General features: G+C 44.6%; 1 protein-coding gene across 1 annotated transcript; it reads right to left on the bottom strand.

Annotated features, from left to right (window-relative positions):
• Positions 1 to 10,759: 10,759 nt before the first annotated feature.
• Positions 10,760 to 16,491, bottom strand: wnt9b (wingless-type MMTV integration site family, member 9B; the record flags this gene model as incomplete). Its single annotated transcript, XM_080775301.1, has 4 exons — positions 16,362 to 16,491; positions 15,282 to 15,535; positions 13,020 to 13,285; positions 10,760 to 11,221 (listed from the first exon to the last, which is right to left on the bottom strand). The coding sequence occupies exons 1-4, from the start codon at positions 16,445 to 16,447 to the stop codon at positions 10,760 to 10,762; spliced, it is 1,068 nt and encodes a 355-aa protein (XP_080631427.1). The 5' UTR covers positions 16,448 to 16,491.
• Between the last annotated feature and the right edge of the window lie 3,803 nt (positions 16,492 to 20,294).

The following is a 20,294-nucleotide window of genomic DNA, read 5'->3' as shown; positions in this document are numbered from 1 at the left end:
ACGGTAGGGATCTACATCCCACCATCTGGAGGGGCACGCAGTGTTGTGAATGGCTACATATCCGTCCGTGAGCGGCTGCTTGGCAACAAAGGAGCCAATCACAGCGCAGAGGGACCCTTTGGACACTGGGATCTATTCTGCTTTGCCAGTTGCTGCTGCTGATCAGATCCGGTCTCATGTACACAACGGAAACGGTGTTGCGTGTGGTGTGTGTGTGTGTGCGTGTGTGTGTGTGTGTGTGTGTGTGTGTGTGTGTGTGTGTGTGTGTGTGTGTGTGTGTGTGTGTGTGTGTGTGTGTGTGTGTCTGTGCCCAATTTAATGCCCATTGCCCAGCATATTGAGCATATAATATCGATGGAGATTGATTGATTTCTTTCCTGATAGATACTTTATTAACCGTTTGTAAACCGTACAGTATGATTTCACAATGATTGATAACGCACCCACAGTCAATTATAGCCCAAACTTAGACTCTCTAAATGTTTGGGCTAAATCAATTCAATGCCTGCAGGACAGGTAGGTATAGAGTCCGAAAGCTTCAAATAAATACATTGATTGTGCACAGATCTGAGTGTGCGGAGCTTCCATTTTCCACAGTAAAAGCCCTATAGGGTCTCTGTATATGTCTGTAACCCTTCTATCCCCATGAATGTATAATAGAGCCCTGACAGACAGGCTATAGGCTACTGAATGGCTTCAAGGACTGCATAAGGACGACTCGCGACTGTTTTGGGGTGAGCATTCCAGTCCATACATTAAATAACTAATTTAAACAATAAGGTCATTCATTTATTAGTCAGCCAAACTATCAAAAGCAGGGCATGTTTTCAATGAGTCTAATGTGGTAAATGTGGAGTTTGAAGTTGAATGGGCTTAAAATGAATATCAGATATCTAAATGTTGAAGCAGCTTAAAAACTTGGGGTGCACACAAAAGTCTGAATATGACCCCAGAAATGTTTCGGTGAACTTGCATCAACTTGCATGCTGCGTTGATAGTAAAGCACAAACATTTGGCACGTGACCATAATGCTGTCCATTTTGATGCTAAACTACCAAAACAAAATGTATCGTTTTATTTTGCTGTAGGCTATCTGCTGCTCTAAAGTGTAACTTAGTGTATTGACGGAGCCCTATTACCCTTAAGCCGAATCACTGACAATTGCGCTCTGAAAGCATAAATCCGTTTGCCCTACCAAGACACGTTTTGAGAGAGGCATAGAATTGTCTGTTGACAAGTAGACATTTGACAGGAAAGACTTCATGAAAAGACGTCTCGAGGCTAGGTTTTGTCAGCTCATCCTGACTTTGTCTAATTAGGCTATCCTCTTTTTCCACAGACGGGTGTCAGGATATTCCTGTCTGCCCATCCTGGAGCTTCCCTTCTGCCTGCGGTGAGACACCAAAAATAATGATATCAAACTCTACGGGTGAATGAGATTGGAAATAACCAATCACTGTACAGCGATGGGTAAGGGAATTCGTAAAGGAAGGAGACAGAGTGTTTGTGAAGTTGTCTGTTATACACTGACTCGGTCTGTCACTCTGTCAATGAATATAGTGTGTGAAAGAAGCATGATTTGATTTCCCATAAGTACGTGTGAAAAAAACGTAACAATGGCTCCTTGGTGATGTTAGACAAGAGAGAATCATCCCGAGGCGCTTGCCTGCCTGCCTGGCACCCATACAAAACCACATCTCAATCGGTTTTCCCCAACCGAGCCCCACAGGCCGCAAAGTCACGAATATCGGAATCTGCGAGACCGTTTGTTAGTGGCGTCAATGCAAGTGTCCATTTGTGTGCGTAGTGCACCGAGTTGTTATGAGCTCCCGTTCATCAACGGCGGCTGTTTTTGTTTACCGTCGTTCGTCTCACATGATGGCCAAGAAGACAGTTTACTGTGCCTGCCTGCGTGATGACGCTTGAGTTGATGGTTGTCTCTTCAGGCTAAATGCTTCTCAGCAGCAGAGGCCCCTTTTCACTCGATCCACCCCTAACATGTCAGAAACCACCAGATCCGTTCATGCCACTTCTTGCTCTCGCTGCTCGCTCGCCATTTTTGGTTGTCATAACACTTCCTCGGGGCAGCTGTTGGATGTGAGCACCACAGATTTAACCTGTTGCTCAGAATAGAAAAGGAGCAGAGGGAAAGTAGAGCTATAGGGGGCCCCCACAAGCCCCCTCGGCGCTTTATATGGGGTGTATTTATCTCTCTGCCAAGGTCATGGGGTTCGCCGTGTCTGTCCATTATCTTTCAGCCCTGGAGAAAGGATGAGCTGAGCTTACCGGTCTTCTCCCCATGCACACCTGAGCACCACAGGCACATACTGGGATCCAGACACCAGGTGTGTGGAGGACTCCAGCTGACCATAAGAGATCACACAACGTTTGCCGCATGTGTCTAGTTTGGTGTTTTGTGTTCTTAGTTTTGAACGTCCTAATCTCTAATTTCTGTAATTTCAATGGGCTCTATGCACACACGCCGATAACGAGACGCCATTTTGGAAAGAACTTCGACCCCTTCCCTACTTCCTTCACAGGTGTTGCCCATGATACTAATGAAGGCTCTGTTCAATTCTAGTCAAACATTGTCAGCGTGCTGCTATTGTGCGTGTTGGCTCACTGGAAACACTCTGCTAGTGTCCTTGAGTGGTTTCCAAATGGCCTCGTACAGGTCTGTAACTCTGAGAGTGTACAAATGGACCCAAATGGACCTGTACTAATTAGTATCAAATGAGTAGGGAAGGGGCCCGGAAGTAGGAAGAGTTATTATATGTCTATTGTTGTGCTAAAGAATAACTTGTATGAAGCCGTAGAGATGTTCGAGGCTGCGTGTGCGGCCACTTTGGAGGTTCGTCAAGAAGAATACCATGTCTTGATGCCAGGCGGCTCGGCCCCCGTGGGGGCCCTCCAAAAGTTGTTTCCTGTAACTAGAGCGAAATTAGTGCTGGATCAGTCTCCCTCTCCTGGTTAGACATCATGGCAGCAGGGTTAGCTAGCAGAAGAAAGCCCTCACTGTATTAAAGGATTTGACCCCCACCCCCATAGCTTGGTTTAATTCCTGCAAGGAAAATGATATGTTATTAAATCACTTAAATATGATGTCCATAATGATGCCTCATTGTATATTCATTATATTGCTACAATCATTGTCTATGAAAGACAAAATTAAGAGGCCTATTATGAGACGCGAGATTGCCCCCGGGGCTAACAATGTTTGGATACCAATCATTGTTTGAAGGCACGGTGATCTTCTCATTCATCCCCCTGGGGGAAGATGATGCACTTGTCTTTGAAGCTATGATGAGAGGCTGAATGAAAGCAAATGAGGACCTGTCAGAGAAGACGGCAGAAATTCATAAGCTCCCATGCATGTGTCTGAAGAGCCACTGTGGGTCAGGGCCCTTTGGACAGGCTCTGGAGGGGCCACTCTGGACTGGAGAGTGTGTATCATTGTCTTGCGTAGGTGAGTTACTTCCTATACAATGGGTTGAAGTAACTGAATGGGTTGAAATTAATTGAAATCAAAATTGTAATCTCATTTGCTTCCCTGGCCTGTGTTTTCTGACATGAAAGCCTATATGGATTATGCCTCTATATGTCCTTGTGCACACGCACGCACAAGCGTGCACACACACACACACACACACACACACACACACACACACACACACACACACACACACACACACACACACACACACACACACACACAAACATGTGCACATGCATTGCCTCGTGGCCATACCACCTGTGAGAGAGGTGACACTCAAGACCTCTGAGCGTGAAGATGAGCGATCGTGTCCACCCTTGCGGTTGGATGACATGCTGTCTCCCAGATCACCCAGGGTGGGAACATAAACAGCAACATCATGGCACAGAGAGACAGAGAGAGAGCGCTCCACTGTGGGCGTCCCCTGACGGGAGCCGTCACAGTGACTGACAGGCTGCTTCCTGCCCACGCAGCAGGGACTCAAGCTCACTCTCACCATAGATTCATACGTGTCAGTTCTAGCCATATAGCTTGTGGTTTTGGGGGAGTTCAAAAGGTGGGTAGAATGATAGACCTAGAGACGAATACGATAATGATGATGACGCTTTAATAGATAATTATGGAACGATCTTGGGCTGGAAAAAGGGCAAGACGGGACAACATGACTGTAGTAGCTATAGAGATGATGACAAACAATCACAGACAACATGGGTTGGGGCGGCAGCTCGTGGCTCTGGAGGAATATATGGCTGTGTGGGAAGCGACTGGAGCGCTCCCTGTTCGGTCCTCCTGGCAACGTGTCCTTGAGCACAGTGGTTCCCAAAGTGGGGTCCGGGGGGCCCCCAGGGGTCCCCAGCTAAATGATAGTTAGGAACCAAATGGACCCTTATGGGTCCTTAACTCTGATAGTGTACAATTTGGTTCCATTTGTACAGTATCAGAGTTGAATTAGCAATATAATAAAATATGATATAATATGAATTGGGGGTCCCAGAGATATGAATGCCATTAAATGGGGGGTCCGTAGAGACTAATTCAGGTCAAACTGGGGGTCCTTGAATGGTTGAAAATCACTGCTAGAACCGTGAAAATCTTCTCTTATGGGGGGTCCTTGGCATATATTTTCAAATGGGGCTGATGAGTGTCAATTTGGCGCTCCTTGACATGAAAAGGTTTGGGAACCACGGCACTGTGCGAGCAGGCTGATGCCGTGCACAGTTGCCTCTGTCTGACATGGGTGTGGGAATGCATGCACCACCCATGTATGTATAAAGAGCTTTGAGTGAGTGGTAAACACAATTTACCAAAAGTTCCAGACTTCTTTTTTTTTTTGGGAAATGTCATGTGTTGCGAGAACATTGAGCTCTGCCTCTTATCTCTGTTTTTCCTTTATTGGACATTGTTGATCTCAGAAAGTTTTTGTTTTGCTTGAAATGGAGGTCAGCTGTGTGTGTGCGTGCGTGCGTGCGTGCGTGCGTGCGTGCGTGCGTGCGTGGTGGGTGCGTAGCTGAGAGAAGAGGAGAGAGAGAGGAATGCCATACATTGAATAGCAGGGGGAGTCAGTCAAGGAGTTGTACGGGGTCTTATCGTGTCCTATCGCAGTAGCTACTGTGCGATCCCAGTGTTAACGCTGCAGGTGTTCTCTCTAGCAGTGTCAAAACTCATGGGAACAGACTCAAACTCCAGACTCCCCCGGCATTTTCCCAGTAGAAGAGGATAGCCGGGGCCCTGATGTGGACTGGTTGAGCCGATATGTCTGTCGGGGTGTGTGTGAAATTAATTCACAAAACTACTACGATATACGCCATATCTATTATTATTTATCCGTCTCATAATTGTTGATCTCGGCTGTTTCTCCAGGCACTCATGCAGCTCCCTGAGGAAGGTGTTCGTCCCCTTTAACCAACTGCGCTCTCCCTTCAGGTCGCATGCGTCTATCCATCTTCTGACCCGTTCTGTCGTCCGTCACGGCTACTGTGCCAGTCCTTCACGCCCCAAATAAGTCATCCCAGAAATGTTGACGCCATTCGCCAACTCGGTTGATGCACTAGTATACGTACAGTACACATGCGCACGCAGTATCCTCCACATGTGCAGCCCCGCACACCACCATCACCCATTTTCTAAAACCCCTTACCCCCATCCAGTTAACCCCCTCCCCCCCCCCCCCCCTCAGAAGAGCCCCCTCCTCCCCAGTAGAGGTATGCACTCAGCCTTGTCATAGCTCGAGGCAGTGCATGTTCTTGTTGTGGGTTGAGCAATTGCATTAGTCATTTCACATTCCAAATTCCTACCACATGCCGTATTCTCATCTCTCTCTCTCTCTCTCTCTCTCTCTCTCCCTCTCTCTCTCTGTCCTTTTCCTTGCTTACCTGTGCACCCATTACACTTTTCTGCGCAGCTAATTAAGGTGTGGCAATTAGGACCAATACTGAAGCCATCATCAAGTATAGTCATCCTCTCTTCAGAGGCAAATGTGCAAGTGTTTAGGCCTAGATGTCTTTACCTCACGTGTTGCAATTAGAGTATTGCGTCCTAATGTGTCCTTGAGTAAGGTACGCAACATAGCATTCTACGCCTCAGTTAACATCCACTGTACTTTCACAAAATGAGTAATGTATAAACCTGGAAGCTATGAGTTGCCATGGATAACACCTTTCGCTAGGCAACTCAAGTATGATACATAATATATCAAAATGTCCCAGCCTTGGTATAAATAAGCCTATTCATCTTGATCCATCAGGGCCATGGCACATCGATACAGGCCAGCCCAGCATAGTCACCTATTCCTGAACCTTGCCAACACAGACAGAGATAGTGTTACTGCCAGCATCACCCTACATTATGCCTGTCACTCACGGCGTGTGTTAGGGTGACAGTGAGGACTTTGAGCACACCCTGCACTGTGAGCCACTGTAGCCCACACACACCCGCACAGCACTATACTGACTGACAACACACACACACACACACACACACACACACACACACACACACACACACACACACCCGCACAGCACTATACTGACTGACAACACACACACACACACATACACACACCCGCACAGGACTATACTGACAACAAATACATGCTCACATATCACTCTCATTGAACTGACCGCAGGTGTGCATACGGCAAGAATGCGCGCACATGCACTCACACACACACACCCTATGCAAAATATACTCTCTCTGCCCCCACCTGTCTCTACATGGCACTCATACATGTGCACGCACGACACACACATACATACACACAGATAGACACAGACACAAACATAAACACGCAGAGGGTTACATGTTGCCTCCCTCCCTCGGACACCTCCTCCCACCCCACTCCGAGCAGCCAGTCTCCCCGGGGGCTTGTGCGTGAGAATCCGACTGTGGACTCAGCAGCCCTCATCACTGCGCCCCCCTCCGCTCGGGGTAGAGGGGGAAATGAAGGCTTTAGAAGTTCATTATAAAACAACAACACGCAGCAGCAGGGGATATCCCCCCTGGGGCCTCCTGGCTATCCCTTCTTCATCCCCTGCGTCTCCATCTTCTCCATCTTCATATTTCTCAATGAATCGCAGAGCGACGACTCGGACGGTCCTTATTTGTGCCAGTAGCCATCAGGCTCTACAACCAAGCCTGCCCCCCCCCCCCCTTATGTACTGTTCTGTTCTTGGATTACTGACTACCTTTTTCTTTGTTAACAATTGTTTTTTTTATTCATAAGAAAAACAATTACCCTATTGGCCTGAATATATAAGACTAGGTTTTTTTTCTCCAATGGAAATATCCTACTATAATCGGTGACTAGGCTATTTGACGTTTCCACAAATGAGTCTTGAAAAAATGGGGGGGCGTCTTATAATCAGAGTGGTCTTATATTCGGGACAATGCGGTATGTAGTCTGGCATTATGAATGAACACAGAAAAGAAACATAAATACAAACAAAACAAACAATATCCCAAATTGTTCAAAGTTATTTCCCAAGACTTTTTGAGATTTATTATTTATTATACTATTTTCAAATATCCGATATACATACCGGTACTTATTTACTGATAGAATTTACCATGTGCCAATGTCTGTTGTCAGCATTGTGGGCTCGAGCAGCGAGCCCACAATGGATAGAGAACAGGAACAGTATTTTCTAGTTTTATTTAATATGATCCCTCTCTCTACTCTTGCCTGTATCCATCCTGCGTTATATACACTGCTGCTATGCCAACTGAATTTCATTTGACGTATTCTTTATTTGCCTTTATTAACGGCACAGTGGAGAGATTGTATTGGAACGACATTCAGCGATGGTCCGGTCAGACATCGAACCCGGGACTTTCTGTTCAGAGCATTGCGCCAACCCTGACCATTCGGCTATCGGTTCACCCATCTGATCCCATCTTATTCTTATCTTATCTATCAGCTTCCATCCTGCTCTCAGTGGCACACTCCTCACAAATCAGTCCTAACATCTGCAAAAACAAAGGGTTGAAGAAACAAATTGCCTTTGTATTTTAAATTATGGGATGGACAATGTGTGTACTGAGTTTACAAGTACCAAAGTGCCATGAATCTCACTCCAGATATGCAGCATAATGCTATGTAATGTAAAGTGCTTTGGAAGCAGTACTTTGTTCTATCCACGGCATTCCTTTAGGAAACGATTATCCTCAAAAGAACATGGATAGCCATATGCCTCCTATGAAACATAAAGTATGTTTATCACTCCACCATACCAAATCTGTAAGGCTTTTAAACTTATGAGTTGTGTCTCAATTTCAATTTCCTTGTACCATACCAGTCTGTATTCCATAGTCCCCCTAGGCCTAGAGTGTGTGTATAGAGTGTGTAAAGTGACATTAATGTCGTCACAACAGGGAACTAAACTTTCCCTCTGTAAATAGTTAACCACTTAAGCTCTATTACATGCTTTGTTGTATGGAGATGTTATGCACATTTTTGTGATATACCCTAAATAGGCACACCACGATGAAAGTGGTTAATTGGGGTCAAATGCTCCATATTTTTTTGTAGACAACATTCTTCAAGATCATCATCCTCCCTGTCATCATAACCATTATCATTGTCATCATGCTTAGTGTGCTGGCCAGAGGCAGAACACCTGTGTGTGTGTGTGTGTGTGTGTGTGTGTGTGTGTGTGTGTGTGTGTGTGTGTGTGTGTGTGTGTGTGTGTGTGTGTGTGTGTGTGTGTGTGTGTGTGTGTGTGTGTGTGTGTGTGTGTGTGTGTGTGTGTGTGTGTGTGTGTGTGCGTGCGTGCGTGCGTGCATGTTACTGGGCGGTTGAGGGTGATGCAGTGAGCCCACGACCACAGTCCTTTCAGATGAAAAGGAGGGCGGGGCAGTGTGATTAGGAAGTGGTTTGCCCACATAGATAGATTGAGAGTCGAGAGCAGTTCCAGGCAGACAGGTGCACAGCTGCTGTGGCCTTCTCGTTGCATGCATACTGTATGGCTGTAAAACCCTGAGTCTTAATGTAACTCTTGGGACTCAGTGCACAGATGGAGCCAAATGGACCCTTAAGGGTTGTTTAATTTGGTCCTTTTCTACACTCTCAAGAGTTACAGTAAACTCAGACAAGCAATTGGTGTGGAAAGGATGAGGAAAAACAACCTGTTACAGCTAAACAAGTGACGACAAACATGTACAATAGTTCTTACAAATGTACATTTATTTATCTTAATTATTTTAAATAATAATGTAATGAAACAAGAGACATATATATATATGAAATGTAGGGTTATATTAACAACAATTGTACAATTATAAAATGTGAACTTGTATGACTGATGCAAAGGAAAGTACAGCTATTTGCAAAGGAAATATAAAATCAATAATTGCCCGACGACGATGTGAGGTAGAAAAATCTGATTCCACATTGTCACATACATGCTTGGAGCCCTGATATGAGTTATAGTCATATTATACATCAATACAACTCAGTATCATGCAAAGGAAACATAAATGGCCCATAGAATAAAGCCCTTGGGGCAGACATGCACCTTTGACCTGCACTCATGCAGTAAATACTACCATTTTCTCTGATTGGTGATTGGGAAAATTAGGAACAAGATTGGCCCATTTTAGAACAAAGATGAGCCTAAATTAGACTTTTAAGAGCATATGGTTTGGTTAAGCCATTCTGGACATGAAAGCATACATGCACACATGCCTCTCTTTATAAATCTTTATGAATCTAAATAAAAACAGTAAGAGTAGAGGGTTGGTATGTCCAGCAATAAACCTGTTTTTCTTTAAAGTGTTTGTTTGGTGTTTGCCACACTGTTAATACATATTCCCTTTTTCTCTATTGAGAACACATTAGGCTACGTGCAGATATTTCCATAGACATTTCCATAAGAGCAACTGAAACCCAGGTTGTTTCTTTTCACAATAACCCTGCTCATGCTTGTGGCTACCATGCATATCAGCGACATCAGCAATTTCTCTTGTTGCTTCCAGTGATTTTATGAACAACATTTAAAAAAAATGAATTAAAAGGTATTTATCTAACCTCTAAGCTTAATAATTAAGACCATCTTAAGTGCTTTTTATACAAATAAATGCACTCATATGCTGCTCCGCAGCAGAAAAACACAGCAGACGGAAAGACAGACAGGAGATGTTCCAGATTCCTTTAAGGCCCTTTTAACCTTACGAGGCAAGACACTCAATTTCAAGAACTTTAAAAGTATAAAGCAGCAGTTAGACAGATATCATCTTAATAGATACAATAAATAGACAAATGGAAAGAACCAATGAAATTACAACGCATCAAGGTTACTGTCTGTCAGAGCTCCCCACAGATGGGATTGACATAATAATGCTGGAGATATCCAGTCCTGTCCAGTACCTGTTTAAGAGCTCATCCCAGAGGGCAACCTTTACCCTCTTTCCCACAAGTGAGGTATCCCCCCCCAGTGCATTCAGAAAAAGAGTGGTTTTCAAACATTCCTCACCCAAGCGACTATGAAAGTTTGGTGATAATTACCAAATAACCGGCAACAATAAAACCATCGTGGAATGGCATCTGTAAAGACATGCCCAAAATGTGAATGAAATCCGTCAAGAGTAATGTCTGTAAGAGATTGCAGTTCAACATGTCACAGGGCAGCTCTAGTGTGGAATAAGACAGATGATCACATTCCTCTCTCAAATTCATTCACTTATTACGGGAATGTCCTTTTCTAACAAGTCCTTACATTGCTCCCTACATGTATTTCCTCTTCCGTCTAGTCATTCACATGTGTCTCTCTCTTAGGTTTTCTTGCAGGTGTAGACCTCTTCCTCCCGGACACAGGTCTGACACTCCACGTGGCAGCACCAGCGCACCTGGCAGTGGCAAGAGAGCGTGGTGAGGCGCATGGCCGTGTTGTAGCCGCGCCCGCAGCACATGCTATGGCAGCTAGTGTCCTTGGCGCACGTTCGGCCGGCCGTGCCCGGGGAATAGCGGGAGGGCCTGCAGAAGCTCGGGGAGTCCTCCAGGAAGACCATGTCGGTGGTGCGGAGGTTCTGGCCGTGCCGGCGGGACCCCGCCAGCTCCGTCTCGCCGGTGGCGGCGTTGGTGACGCTCAGCACCCGCACCGCGTTGTCGTAGCGGAACTTGAGCAGCCGCCCGGTGTCGTGGAAGGGGGACAGCTGCTTCCAGCAGGTCCGCACGGCGCAGGAGCCGGAGACGCCGTGACACTTGCAGGTGGTCTTCAGCCCGCTCTTCACCGCCTGAGAGTGGAGGGAGAAAAGAAAATGACACAGGAGGGGAAACGGGGGAAGAAATGTCAGGTTTCTCAGTCTGATTCATTGCCTCGGCCTCTTATCTCGGGGGCCTATCTCTAAGTCGAGAGAACCCGTTTCCTGCAAGGAGGGGGAGGGGGGGGGGGGGGTGTCTTGCACGGTAGCGGGTTAAGGGAGGATGGTCGGTGGTTAGCAAGTGGCTCATTGTAAATGTTTCAGGTAATGGATTGCGGGGGACGGCTCATCATGTCATATTTCATTTACCCAACATCGCTCACTTGGACAATAACGCCTGCGGAGTCGTTTTTCTCAATGTGTTGAAACTAGCTCTTTCTGTCTGGTTCTCTCCTGTCTCCCCTCTCCGAAGCCCGAGGCACAGGTGACAAAACAGCACAGACAGAGGAATCTCTCCACCCTGTTCTCTGTGCATGCCTGATCACGGAACAACCATCGATAGATAAGTATTTAAGAAAGAAAAGTGCCAATGGGTGATGGTGTCCCACGTTTCTCAGTTAGTGGTTCAGTGTTTGATAGTTGGTGATGGGTGCATGCTCAACCGACGAGCCACAGAGCTCCTGACTTGTGGGGCCAGATACAGGTCATTGTGGCATGGGGGGTTGGTGTGGTGGGAGGAGGGGCCCAGGGCCTACTTTTGGGTTGAAGAGTTCTGCTCAATTCCGCCCTTTGCAGGTATGAACGCCCTGGAGGGGGGACGGGGGGGCTTCGTTTTTTTGTTAACGCGAAGTCTCCTGGTCTCTCCCGTAGGCCACAGCGATGCAAGGTGAGGAAAACGTTTAACTCTGCAAAGATCAGATAAGATAGGTGCCTTTTAGTTCATCCTGCGTTTGTTTTTGTTTTGTTTGTCTGTGTTTGGTCTCTCTCTCCTAGTCTCTGCCTCCTCTGGTGTGTGGGGTACAGGGCCCGGAGCCCCGGGGGCCTGCTATTTTGAAGCTCCAACAGTAGTGGTTATGAACATTATGTGGATTTATCACTGCAGCAACACAGTGATCCCGTAGGTGGAAAAAATGCTCGCTCGTATATTAAAAGAGGCCACAGTTATAATCGTTCTCCCTGACGTGAGACCTTTAATTTTGTGTAGGCCTGCACAGCAAGCTTTATCATGCCTGAGAACACCTGGCTCCCACCGTCTCACAGTCGCCCCGTCTGCCTGGCTGTATGCGCCTTCTCACCCACCGCTGCACCAAGGCCAATGACTGAGGGAGCGCGATGGGGGAGTCAATCTGGCTGGCACTGGGCAAAACATGCAGGTGAGGATAGCTGTGCTGTTCCCTTTCACGGTGCAAGAGTGTGACAGAGGAATAATTGTATAGAGTCAAATTGTAGCCTAACTAATTGAGCTAAGTGGGGCCCTGGTGCGTCCTATGTTTATGATGCCTTGGGCTTGGGAGGTGACGTGAAAGTAGTACAGATACATGTACACAACATGAGGCTCCATAGCTACCATAATATTTCACATTTCCACCCTATAGACCAGTTGTTGTTTTTTATGTCAAGGATCCCCAAAAATGTATATGCATTAATTGGACAGATTTTGCCCATCTAAAAAGGGACTGAAAAGATTTTCAAGATTGTTTGATATTATAAATAGCAGATCTACAAGCATGCAACACGCGCTGTGAGCTTGTAGATCCGCTATTTTCAAATAGCCAATGCTATATTAAATCATTTTGATGGGGACCCCCTGGAACACCCTCAAGGTCCCCAGACCCCACTTTGAGAACCACTGCTGCATAGACTTTGTTTGTGTTCATCCACAGACACTCACCCGAACTCCGACGTTGATGTTGTGTCCATCAATCTGTGCCCTCAGGTCTTTGCTGACCCTCTTTTGCCCCAGGAACTTCTTGAGGAACTTGGTGCTATATTTCAGGTTGTCACCACAGACCCCCCACTGCCACGCTTCTCGGTGCTGCAGTCCAGGGGAGTCGTCACACGTGCACCTCTCCATCCGGCCCGAGCTGCAGGCTTTGGCTAGTGCGTGAGACAATGCAGCCGAGGACACTGCCAGTAGGAAAGCAGTCTCCTTAAACCCTGGGAAAGAATGAATGAAGAATTAGATTTTTTTTTTAAGGCTGTGCAGGGTTTGTTTTTAACAAAGCCGTAAAAAGGCTCTGAACCCAAGGACTGAAAATGTTTCTTATTCAACAATGAAATATTCAATATACTTTATTATAGCATTTAAATGAGACATTGATTGGTGTGTGTTGCAGGGTAGACAATACAGTGTTTGCAATGTTGCCAGTAAATGTTCACCTTAGTTGTTTTGAGCCCTTGAAAATGGGGGGGTCTCATAACAACACCGTGATTTAATGAATTTTAGAATTACAAAGTTGTGTAATGATTCTCTCCCCGACCTTTTCCTTTCGGTCATGCACTGTTATTTGCTTACCCCAGAGAGCTATCGCCAGGGTATATTTTGATCCAATTAATTATTATTTTGACTAGGAAGGATTTTCCCAGATGAAAGAGAGTAATCACACCACCCTTTTCCTCTGGGAATGGGCGCTTTCCCGCGAGATAAAAATAACCGACGTAGCTTGTTGCTTGCTGTGCTCCCCACCGCACCGGATTCCTTGGCTCTCTAGTCCCTCATTACTTCGATGCTGACCTGTTCATGTTCTCCCCGCATGCTTGATATCCATATGCATAAGTACTTGAAGCGCTTTCTGTGGCTGATGAACCTGCAGCAACTTGAGCTACGTGTAGGCAACATGATGATTTATTGGAGTCTAAACTTTTTTTTTTTTTCATATGTAAGCTATCAACTGGCACGCTTCCAAACCGTGTGCTTATCTTAAGTATAGAAGGTTTCAGTAAAGCACAGGGCTATTGTTCTAATCCAAAGGAATGGTTTCATCTATTGTGGGAGGAATTGTTCAAGTATAGAAAGTAGACCCTATTAGTCTCTCCGAAAAAATAATAAACAACATGAATTTAAAAGGGAAACAACTTAGAAGTGATGCAGTTTGACCACTACCCAACCCCTCCCCCTCTCCTTTCTTTATTTCTTTCTTGCTCTTGGTTGCCTCTATTAATTCCATTTGCACTATCAACACTATACATTATCATTATCATCTGACTGGGCCGGGGTCACACACACACACACACACACACACACACACACACACACACACACACACACACACACACACACACATAGCCTGGCAGCCTATGCCATTCTCAAGCTGTGGGTCGGGACCCTATGGTCGGGACCCCCACATGATTTAGTGGGGCTCACCAGATGAGATGACAGTAAAGTCGCACATTAAGGACTTTAAAGCCCTTTTTAATACATGAAATCAAATATACCGGTATATATTAATGAAAAACATACCAAACTATATTAAAAAAAACTTTTGAAATAATATTAAAAAATTAGCCGATCTACAAACTACCCAGTTCAATGATTATTTTGGGGGGGGACGGTCCCCAGTTCAATTATGATTATTTTGGGGGTCTATATATTCCCACATTAGCAGTGGAAAGTAACTAAAGTACATTTACTTAAGTAGGCTACAACTTTGGAGCATTTGCACTTTAATTACTTCCAATGTAATGTTACTTATACTCCACTACATATTGGATCCATTTATTTGAAAACTTTAGTTATATAGTTACTTTGTAGATTTTGATTATTAGTAGGCCTACAAAGCACTTCAGCCACATTTCGTCCATTTGGAAATAGCAGATCTACAAGCTCACAATGCATCACGATTCAACGCATTGTGGGCTTGTAGATCTGCTATTTTCAACAACAAAAAAATCAATTCAAAACTTATGAAAAGGGACATAATGCATATCTGAGTAGGCTTACTTTTACTTTTTGCTACTTTAAGTACATTTTGATGCCAATACTTTGTACTTTTACTCAAGTAAACTTTGAATCTCAGACTTTTGCTTGTATAGCCTATTTCTACATTGCAGTATAGGCCTATTGATTGATAATTTTACTTAAGTAAAAATGTGAGTAATTTTTCCACCACTGAGAACCACGTGGTGTGTACATATATTCACACAAATAGCTTACCTCTTTTCAGAAGACTTCCGCGGCCGTCCAGGCTGCAGTTCCAGCGCTCGTTTCTAAACTGATAGCGACACTCCAGAAGGCTCAGGCGCACTGACTCGCGCAGCGTCTCAGCTAAGCCCGGCTCCCGTCGACACAGTCTCTTCTGCCGTCGAGTCAGAGTCATCTGCTCGCATTGCTTCAGGTGAGCCTTGCCCGTTGGAGAATCACTAGAGTATGGGCCTGGTAAGAACACCAAGGGTTCTCGACCTGTCAGCCTGATGAGGAAGAAAGCACATTAAAGACTATAGTCAGGTGCTGCTACATGGTCAGAGTTATATGGGCAATTACGCAATTACATTCATTTTAACTATGGGATTTTATAAGAGTATTACATTATCCAAAATATTAAGATATTGTCCCTTTCATGTGAATCCATACAAGGAAAATTAAAAGCTAGAATAATGTTTCACGCGCGATATCGTCATCTGTAAATAACATATAGAAATGGGCCATTGGTCCTCATATATTAAATGAATTATTTGAAACGGTATAGTCCTATAAATACAGTCCACAAGGCCTTTACATAATTCATTACAATTAAATATATATTCATATGTAAATAACCGGCAATTCGCAATTCAAAACAATACAGCAATGAGCCTCAGAATTTTAAAGCAAGATACACATGGCACACTGTTGAGCGATAGCCTATCAGTGACATGGTTAGCCTCATCATATCACACTTTGCACGAGTCAACATTTGCAGTTTATAATGTCAATAAACCGATAAAATATGAGTGTGCCGTGCATGTGCGTAATTACGCGTGCGTAATTTGGTAAGAGGACAGTTCTTTGATGAATTGATTATAGCTTTGCATGAAGGACCCCAATGGAAACAAGACATGCTTTCTTGCGTTTAAATCCTATAGCAGACCTTGTATTCATGGACTATACTTTCTTGTGCTTTTTTATGCACACTGTTAATAAAGTATTCAATCAATCAGTCAATCAAACAGGCCAATTTAATATTCTTGTATTTATAGTCCTCAGTTTCTAAGCAATAGCCTATGCGGTTGAAAAATATATAGAAAAGTGTCTGACCCGAAATAAGCTGCGGTGTGCGAGAGAAGGATGCTGAGTGCAACGAGTCGCAGTAGGCAGGCGGTCCCTGGGAGCCTGGAGCACATGATGACGGGCTGGCGATGCTCTTCATCTCGCTGATTCTGCACGGAGGGAGAAAGTTGGTGCCGTCTGCTCTGCGCGCCGCTTTAAGTGGCCCACACATGCACACAAACTTCCAATGCACTGCGACATGCAGATCTGCAGGCGCGCTCCCTCCGCGCAGAGGCAAGGCCTTTGGGGAGCTCATCATCTGCTGCCGCACGCTCATTGGATTCTCTGAAGATCTCTCTGTCCCTCCCACTGTAGCGCCACCCAAGTGGAATGGCAGGTAGGCAGAGAGACGGTGTTTACGGTTACCTGGTCTTTATTTGGAGGCCCAGTGGTTATCCGTGCAGCATCCTTCATCCTTTAACGTTATATTATTCACACAGTTGATCACAAACTGCAACAATCCTGCATTATTCGTATACAGTTTTCATTTGTGGATTTAAGTGTGTTGTGCAACAATCTTGATTCTGTTGACATACATTTTAACAGCTGTTTCCTGTTTGTCTAATTATTCCACCACTCTAAGATCAGCTGTTTTGTTTCACTTCACATCAAAGCCTCATTTGGATTCAAACTAAATGACGGGTGAAGAGTCAGAGCAGACTGAAGAGGAAACTGGTCCAATAGGCTAAAGTTGAAAGGCCAGTCAGTGTGGACAAACGTTGTGGACAGCTGTTCTGACGGCCCCGTGAGAGAAATAAATCAGTCGAAGATGGTGGCGCTCCATCTAGTGGATACTGGAAACTCTGTCGTAGATATAGGTAATATAGCTTCCCATGGGGTAATATAGTTTCCGTTTCCCCCAGCAGTCTACAGTCTGGGAGATAATAAATGTAGTTATTTTTTAACGAAAAAGACACCTACACGTTGACAAATAAATATGTATCTCTTTATCATGAAGAAGCTAGTTCATATAATAAGCAGAGATATGTGGCATATTTTGGGTCCAACAACAATATAGGCCTACTCACTCTGGAGAGAGAGTTACTGTACACATAGTACACTAAAGTCCCCCAGCCCAGCCTCCATCCATGGCCCCTATATAGAGTCTGATCTCATGCAGTACAGTCTGCTGTTGTTTTGTTGACCTTGGTTTCATGTCAGGGAGTCAGTCTGGAGATTAAATTCATAAAGGTACATGTTCTCCCCTTATTCTCTTGTCTGCAATCGCTGCCCGTGCACATGCCCGTGGATGCATACTGCTGCCCTAAGCTGCCCTTGGGCCCTGAAATAATGAGTGGGGCCCTTTACAAGCCAGAGAGCAGTCAATGTAACCCAGGTCTGCATCCGGTCTGCATGCACTTAAGAGGAGCTGGCTTAAGCGTGGTGGATTCTTTCTACAATGCAGAGCCCTACTCTGCTGAATGAATATTGTCATCATGTCATGTATAGCCTAAGCCTAGGCCTACACTACGAAATGCAGAGTTGCCCCGAGGGACGAATTCACAAAATAATTTCGCAGGTTTTGCGGCTGCAAACACGCGCAGACAGTTAAGAAAACAGAAACCGTGTAATTTTCCAAAGCACCCGCAAAAGGTCAAATAGCCGGCCCTAAATGCACCTAACTGTGCTGCCAAGACAATAGAGGACACAAAAAACACAAAAGATAAATAAAAATAATGTCCAGGCACACATGCACGCAGAACGAGTGAAAGTTAGCCTGAATGTCTTTATGAGGAAGTTGCTGAATGGTAGAAAGTGCAGTGATCATGGCGGCAGCGTTTTGATTTGAGACCAAAATATATATATATTTTTAACAATATATTTATTGCATTTTTTTTGTTGACAAACAGACAATACAACAAAACAATACATAATACAGACAATACAATACAATTACTTAAAATGAAAAACAAACAAAAAACAAAACAATAACATACAGTATACATATATAAGTACAGTATAATAAAATAATGGCACTTGAATAACAACAGAGTCAAACAACAAACAAGACCAAACAGCTGCAGAGAATACAATTATAGACCAAAATAACTTTATTTGCTCGTCTTCTTTGTCAAATGTGAGATTTTAGCCAACAATGGAATGCGGAAGTGCTCATGGTGATAGTTCCAATGTTTGGGCCCGCTTTGCGGTGAGATCAAAGCGTGATTACTCTGTGCCGACGCTGTTTCTCTTTCCTGTTTACCTTTTCCACGCCACGCGACGCGTGGCATAAACCTCTCATGTCACTGTGTCACTGCCAGGTTGTTTATTTACTTTTACAGCATGGCAGAAACGCATATCAGCTGCTTTCTCTGGTGGGCGGCGTGGGCACAATTGAGTCAGTAGTACAGACTTATAAAATAATAGTACTAGCGTTGTCGACGTGCATGGAGGAGTGTTGTGGCCTTGTGGGGAGGAGGAAGAAGAAAAGGACGACGCAGGTAATAGCATGTAGCCTACTGTGTTGTGTTCTGAATGGGCCACATGTGCCACTGCCTACTGCTGCTAGCCTGCTGCTAGCCCTACAAGCAGAACCCAATTGTACTGAAGTTTCTGACCCAGGGGGTTCCGAGAGGGGCTAGCCTGCTGCTAATGTTATAGTGCAGTGTTTTTCAAACATTTTCATATCAAGGCTCATTATTTATTCGGACCACCATCTGATGATATTTAGCCTCTCAGACTAAAAACTTAGAATATTTTGTTATGGTTGGATAATTGTTTTGTCCACAATTCCATGCTGTATTGTATTGTGGTACCATTAGGAGAGATATCAGGCAAACATTGTTCAAAATAATAATAATTCCTACTCTTGAGAGCGTAAAATGAAACCAAAGGTTTCCCATAAAGGGTCCATTTGGTTTCATTTAATAATACGCTCTCAAGAGTTAAAGGTTCATTTGGTTACCAACTCCCATCATTTAGCTCCCCAGGCCATTGGTTGAGAACCAATGAGTATATTCTCTTGTGTTCTGACGGCTGGGCCGCTGTGTCAACTGAACTGCTGCTGCAAATGTCATGCCTGCTGTATTATGTTCTTTAATAGGCCCACAGGGGCCAGGTCGCGCTGTGCTGTGCCAAGTGCTGCTGCAAAATATACTCTATTGCTAGTGGTTTACCTGACAGTGGCCTTGTGTTTTGTCCGCCCTGAAACTGGGAGGTCGGGGTTCGATCCCCGGCCGGGTCATACCAAAGATTGTAAAGATGGGACCCAATGCCTCCCTGCTTGGCACTCCGCATCAAAAGGGTTGGATTGGGGGGTCAAATCAACTAATTGCTCCAAGAGATGGGTCAAATGCAGAGAACAAATTTCACTGCGGTAACGTGTGTGATAAATCGTTATGACTTTGACTTTGTTTCTAGTTTTCAAGCCTCGGACCACCATTTGATGAGATTTAGCCTTGCAGACCCAAAACTAAAGAATAGACTATGTCCACATTTCCAATTCCATGCTGTAGGCCTATTGATGTAGCCCTGCTAGAATGTCTGTGATTATTGTTGGTACAATAGGAGAGATAACAGGCAAACGTTGGTCAAAATAACAATTCTTCTACATTCTCTAATTGTGTAGACTTCTTGTAAATTAAATGAACTTAATTAATGCAGATGTTTAACAATAATTTAACATCTCAAGAGTTAAAGATCCATAAGGGTCCATTTGTTTACCAACTCAAGGACCACTGCTCTAACAAAGTGTTCTGACGGTGGTCACTGAACAAAGTCCACAGAGGTCAAAGATTATTTTACAGGCATCAAAAACATTAGATACATGTAGGTGGAAATAGCATCACAAAAGATACAAATGCAAGACTTTGACTCAATTTTTTTTTTTTTTTTTTCTACAGCAGGCAGGTTTCAGCCTTAAAGGCTTCATCAGATCAGCCAGAGCCCAAAGGCTTTTGTCGACTTTTGAGTGCTGCTGTA

The sequence above is a fragment of the Protomyctophum bolini genome, assembly GCF_963924005.1.
Source record: "Protomyctophum bolini genome assembly, chromosome: 11".
NCBI classification, from domain to species: Eukaryota; Metazoa; Chordata; class Actinopteri; order Myctophiformes; family Myctophidae; genus Protomyctophum; species Protomyctophum bolini.
This window is presented reverse-complemented; position numbering and strand designations above follow the sequence as displayed.